The sequence below is a fragment of the Oryzias melastigma genome, linkage group LG1, assembly GCF_002922805.2.
Source record: "Oryzias melastigma strain HK-1 linkage group LG1, ASM292280v2, whole genome shotgun sequence".
Lineage (NCBI taxonomy): Eukaryota > Metazoa > Chordata > Actinopteri > Beloniformes > Adrianichthyidae > Oryzias > Oryzias melastigma.
The window spans coordinates 23,781,852-23,788,117 of record NC_050512.1 but is presented as its reverse complement, the minus strand read 5'-3'; the positions used below and the strand labels follow the sequence as shown (position 1 = coordinate 23,788,117).

The following is a 6,266-nucleotide window of genomic DNA, read 5'->3' as shown; positions in this document are numbered from 1 at the left end:
GACATCAAGATGACACATGATGTATATTTTTAGTCATTTTTATGCATTTAGCTCTGTTTCTTTAATTCACTTTTCAAAACACAGTACATGAAACTCAGACTTTAACTCCAAGTTTAGTGTTTCCCTAAAAACAAAGGCTGTATTTGTTCCTCCATCAATGAATCAACATCACATAAAAGGGTTTGAAGTTTAACTTGATCAAGTTATAGTTAAAAAATACACATTTTCCTCTGGTGAAGTCAGGATCTGCTGATGGTTTCGTTATTCTGGGCAGAAATACTTGGGAAAAACAAAACATACCAAAAAAACATCAAGTGAGCTAACTCCATCCGTCTTCTTAAGAATTCTTTTGTTTTTCAAGAAGTTTTTCTTTGACACCTTCCTGAGTCATATAGTTCTCATCCTTTACTGGATGCCAAAAAAAAAAAAGTTTTATAAACTGATTGCTGTCTTCTGCTGATTCTTCCAGTGTGAAGTGCAACACTCTGCATTGAATCGGGGCGTCCCGTCTTGTTCACTTTTGCATTGATTGCTCTTTCTGTGCAAATGTCTTCGTCTACTGTTCACACTTCTCCATCACTGCACTCTTGCACAAAAATCTGCAGCAAAAAAGTCTACCCTCACATAACTGTGTTAGCCTCAAAACCAAAAATGAAACAGAAAACTGCTTCCTAAGTATGTAAAATATACAGTTGGATCTAAAAATAAATTGTCTCATTACTCTGAGAATTGTAATACAGTAAAAAAAAATCACAAAAAGAGATCTCTTCATCTTTTTGGCTGATTTCTTTTTGTCAATTGTCGAGTTTTTTAACCACAATATTTTTATTTCTTTTTTTAATTATGTGTTAATTAATGTTTCTTGCATCTGGTGTTCATCCAGAATTTTCCTTGAAGCTCAAATAATTTTACTCTGACATATAGAAGTAAATATATCAACAATTTGTATTTTTATAATGATTCTTGACCATTGTCAAGCTTTAATTACCAAATATTACCAAAATATTCTCCAAAGATTTCAGATTTTCTTTTATGCCATGTAAATCCAAGAAGTATGAATATTGTTTTTAATACAAATGTATTTATGCAAATGTTCTTTCTCTCATTGAGGATGCGGATTATCTTTTCACACCAAAACAGGAAGTGTGCACTGCCTTCGTTCAGCCTATATGTGTGTGCGGTAGGAAACATCTGCAGCATTCGCATCTGATCGTTCACGATGAGGCCGCTGTTCTGTCTGTTTTTGCTGTTCGGTCTTTTTGTCAGCTCAGGTAAGTCCTTTATTTATTGGTTTGTTTGCTCAAAGAATAGCTAAATAATGCAACATCTTATGTAATTATTTTTCAGTTTTGATTTGAGTTTTTTTTTTACTTTTATTTCTGCAGCTGTTCTAGTTTTGGGATTCTACAGTGTTTGTTTTTATTATGACACTTAACATCTTTGTTCTTCCAATTTGGTGTAAAACTTTAGATGAACAATTGTTTTTTTTTGTTTGTTTGTTTGTTTGTTTCTGTTTTTCATATTTTCACATTTCTGATGAGACATTTTGTGTTTTTCATTGCAGAGGGAACTGAGGTTTATTTTCTGAAGGAAGGTGAACGTATCAGCCTCACTTGTTCTAAATGCACACAAGAGAACTATGACGGATTGTATCTGTATCATAGATTTCTGGATCATAGATACCACAAGGAGAAGGAGGTGTTATTCTTCAATAGTAGATTCCCAAAACCTAGTGTTCGAAGTGACTTCACACACAAAGTTGATTGGAATGGATCTTTCTCCAACCTCAGCATCACGATTAGAAACCTGTCTGCCAACAACGAGGGTGTCTACAGGTGTGTGTACCATTCTCAAGGGAAAAAGGACACGTCATGCCAAACCTACATACTTCATGTAAAAGGTTTGTTCATCTTTTTTTTTTTTTCAAAAACATCAAGAAAAGAATAGTTAAGTTTTGTTGGTATTAGTGCCTATTAATTACACATGTATTCATTTGTTTATTTGCTCATGGTTGTTGCTAAAGCAATCAAGTGGTAGAGGGGCTTTTATTTTGGAGAATTGGGAACTTTGCAGTTCTTTTTAGCGTTCTCTTCTGGTTGAAGGAACCCACATTACTGCCACTATTTAAAGTTTTTCTTTAAGTGGCTCACCTTTCAGCATTTTTTTCCATGTAAGATGTTCAAACACACCTGATCCACCTCATCATAAAGATCTGTACTGATACTCTAGATATGGAATGTCGAAGAGAAAAAATGTGTAAAACATGCAGGATTGTGATCCCCTTAGTTTTATTCTGCAAAGCGCCCAAAAGTACCAGTAAATACAAATCCTGTATGTTACCAATTTGAAGTTGATTGTTACCTTTTTTTTGAAAATACAATAATTTGGACATTAAATTGACATGTAAAAGCAGAAAATAATGTAAAAATAATGTTGCAGATTCTAGATTTTTCTTTTTTTTGGAGCCCCTAAAGGAGCAAAAAAATAAATACATTAAAAGGTACTTTCTTTTTTTTGCTCTGGCGTTACTTACTTAAAGTAAGGTCTGAGTTATATAAATTGATTAATCAATCTGAAACTATCTAAGATTAATAGATCATTAATCAATCCATAAATATAGCTTGTTCAAACTCTTAATGCTAAAATCTTCTGGCTTGATGCTAACGTATAATAGGATTTCCCATTTGGCAGCTAATGCTAATACTTAACATACTTTGCTGATTAAATGAACATCTTTATAAACTCACAGGCATGCATTTTCCAAACTATTTTAAGTAAATATTTTTTAAGTAGCCATTTTTTGGTCTAAAACACAGTTTTTTGCCCTTACTTCTGGAAAAAGGTGTACTGCTATAGTGCAATTGGCACCTGGCGAGCAAACTGAGATGCCCTCCAGAACAATTATTAGAGTTTCTCCATTTGAGAATCCATGTAACACTGTATGGTATTAACAATCTCAGTATAACTTCACTTATATATTTTGCAGTATGTGAACTGTATCAGATTAATATGAATATCTTCAAAACATATATAGATTATCAATACACTTTAAAAAAATGGTGTCAAAATGTGTAAAACCGTGTAAACTCAAAACTAAATCAAATTTAAGGATAAGTTTTAGATGAGCTGCCTTTTGCATTTCTGTGGTCAAATCAGCCAACATTAGATTAGATTAACAGATCAGAATTTTCCGAAGTGGATTAGTCAAAAACTGTACAAAAAAAATATATATATATTTTCAGTGGTAATATACTCTATGAAGTACTAAGTAGTTCGTAAAGGAGTGTTGATGTACTAAATTAAGGAACAGGTTTCATTCACTGCCAAAATCTGCACACTTACATATATCAAAGTTACACATTATATGGTATTTCAAAAACGAATTACTCAGAAAACTATACAGGAAAATAATTTCATACTCTATGAAGTACTGAGTAGTACTACGAAGGACTTGCAATCTAGGAATTTAAGGAGCATGTTTTTTCAAAGTCTGGAAAAGAAATCATTCAAAATGTTCCTACGACGGAGTATTAGGGCCACCAAAAAAAAAAAAAATAGTAATATTGCGACTTTTTTTCTCGTAAATTTACGAGAAAAAAGTCGTAACTGCTAATTTACGAGAATAAAGTCGTATATTTATGACTTTAAAAGTCATAGGCTATATTTACGACTTTTAATCTTGTAAATCTACGAGATTTTTTTTTTCATTTCTGATGAGACATTTTGTGTCTTTCATTGCAGAGGGAACTGAAGTTTATTTTCTGATGGAAGGTGAAGATATCAGCCTCACTTGTTCTCAATGCACACAAGAGAACTATGACGGATTGTATCTGTATCAGAGATTTCTGGATCATAGATACGACAAGGAGAATGAGGTGTTGTTCTTTGGTAGTAGATTCTCAAAACCTAGTGTTCGAGATGACTTTATAGACATAGATGTTGGGAATGGATCTTTCTCCAACCTCAGCATCACGATTAGAAACCTGTCTGCCAACAACGAGGGTCTCTACAGCTGTGTGTACCGTTCTTATGGGAAAATGGACACGTGCCAAACCTACATACTTCATGTAAAAGGTTTGTTCATCTTTTTTTTTTTTTTCAAAAATATCAAGAAAAGTTAATTTTTGTTGGGATTAGTGCCTAATAATTACACATGTATTAATTTGTTTATTTGCTCATAGTTGTTGCTAAAGCAGTCAAGTGGTAGAGGGGCTTTTATTTTGGAGAATTGGGAACTTTGCAGTTCTTTTTAGCATTCTCATACTCTTATGTAGATATTTGCTCTTCATCAATTGCTTTGTGTCCAAAATGAAATGCTATTGGATGAAATGATCATTAAACTGACACTAGGTTGTGCATAAATGACTAAATGTTGTGGAGGTTGCACTGACTATTGTGAGATTCTGTTGTGAGAAACGCACTAAAACGATGGAGAAACACTATAAAGATAAGACAGATGGTGCATGTTTGGAAGTCTTCTTAACTAATAAAAAGATTTACATTTTGAATGACTTCTTTTCCAGACTTCAAAAAAACATGCTCCTTAAATTCCTAGATTACACCTCTGTCGTAGTACTACTTAGTACTTCATAGAGTATATTACAACTGAAAATATATATATTTTTTTCTGTACAGTTTTTGACTAATCCACTTTTGAAAATTTTGATCTGTTAATCTAATCTAATGTTGTCTGATTCAATCACAGAAATGCAAAAGGCAGCTCATCTAAAACTCCTTAAATTTGATTTACATCAGTTTTGACTTTACACGGTTTTACACATTTTGACACAATTTTTTGAAAAAAATATATTGATAATCTATATATGTTTTAAAGATATCCATATTAATCTGATACAGTTCACATACTGCAAAATGCATTAGTAAAGTTATAATGAGATTGTTAATACCATACAGTGTTACATGGATTCTCAAACGGAGAAGCTCTAATAATTGTTCTGCATATTATGGAGGGCATCTCAGTTTGTTCACCAGGTGAGCAGTCGGTTGGTCGGTTGTTTTTTTTGGTCTTTCTTCTGGAAAAAGGTATACTGCTAGAGTGCGATCGTCACCTGGCGAGCAAACTGAGATGCCCTCCAGGAGAGGTAGAACAATTACTAGAGCTTCTCCGACTGCCAGACAGACAGACAGACAGACAGCCAGGTGGACAGAGTTTAATTTTCTTTATTAGACATTTTTCAAAATAAGTTTGATGTTTGAACAATATAGATTTACTTTTGAAGATAAATAAGATTTAAGATTTATTTTGGAAAAAAATGATGAAGAAATAAGATTATTTATGTTTAGTTACTTATATTTGGATTTGATTCGCTCCTCCCCACAATCGGCAGCCACCTGTAGCCAGGTGAGTCCAGGAAGTCAGGAGGATGAGGAGCAAAAGGTTTTTTCATAATCGCAAAGAACGCAGATAATTGAAAGAAATGACAAACAGAACACCAAAGACACTGACCATTTTTTGTTACAGGAAGCTCGTTTTGAAAATAAATCATTTTTATTTTACAAGGTAAAATCCACGAGTACTTCATTTTTTGATTGCGAGATGGAGCCACGCTCCTCCCTGGAACGGCCAAGGTGGCCGCAACAGTTGGACATTTGTATATGAATATTTTTTAAAGCCAGAGTTCATTATTTATTGAGGGTGTCCCAATTTTTCACACATCTGTTCACAATACGTGGAAGACATGAATGATGTTTAGAGATTACACTTATTTGAAAAAGTTCCTCAAAAGCACCAGTAAACACACCTCCACCTCAATGGCATGGCGGTAAGACTGGAAGGTTGTGAGCTCAAATCAAAGCCGAGTCGGACCAAAGACTCTAAAATAAATAAAAAAATGGCACCACTAGTCGCGTTTCAATTTACTCTGAAATTTTGCAAATTGGAATTTTGATAATAAATTCTCCTAATGGAAATGCCACAATTTCGAAAAAACTGACATTTTTCAAAAAAAGTTCTTACGCTTGGAGGAGGTGGTATTTGGGGCGTATTGAAATAGACATTTTTTGCAAAATTGTAATGGAAACACTTTTTTCGAAATAAATGCGCATCTCGGTATGAAGTGTCTGTCCGAGTACAGCACAGCCGGCGCACCGAGAAGTCCCACAGCGTCACAGCGCTTTAGAAATTGCGGGTCATACAGAATCGCACAGCTCCTCTTTTCCTCATCGCTTCATCTACAGCCGCACTTCTGCAGCTTGGAGCCTGAAGTCTCATGGGTGTCGTGACAGAAACTTGAATGGATTTTGTC

At 34.1% G+C, this 6,266-nt stretch overlaps 1 protein-coding gene across 2 annotated transcripts in view; it reads left to right on the top strand.

Annotated features, from left to right (window-relative positions):
• Nucleotides 1–849: 849 nt before the first annotated feature.
• Nucleotides 850–6,266, top strand: part of LOC112157437 — a 12,927-nt gene continuing 7,510 nt past the window's right edge. The window contains exons 1-3 of one of the 2 annotated variants that reach the window (XM_036213437.1): nt 850–1,271; nt 1,565–1,900; nt 3,742–4,074. In XM_036213437.1, coding sequence (XP_036069330.1) covers nt 1,220–1,271; nt 1,565–1,900; nt 3,742–4,074 — 721 coding nt within the window. In that variant the 5' untranslated portion in view covers nt 850–1,219. Of the gene's footprint in view, nt 1,901–3,741; nt 4,075–6,266 lie in introns of both variants that reach the window. The other variant, XM_036213434.1, reaches the window with a different exon arrangement.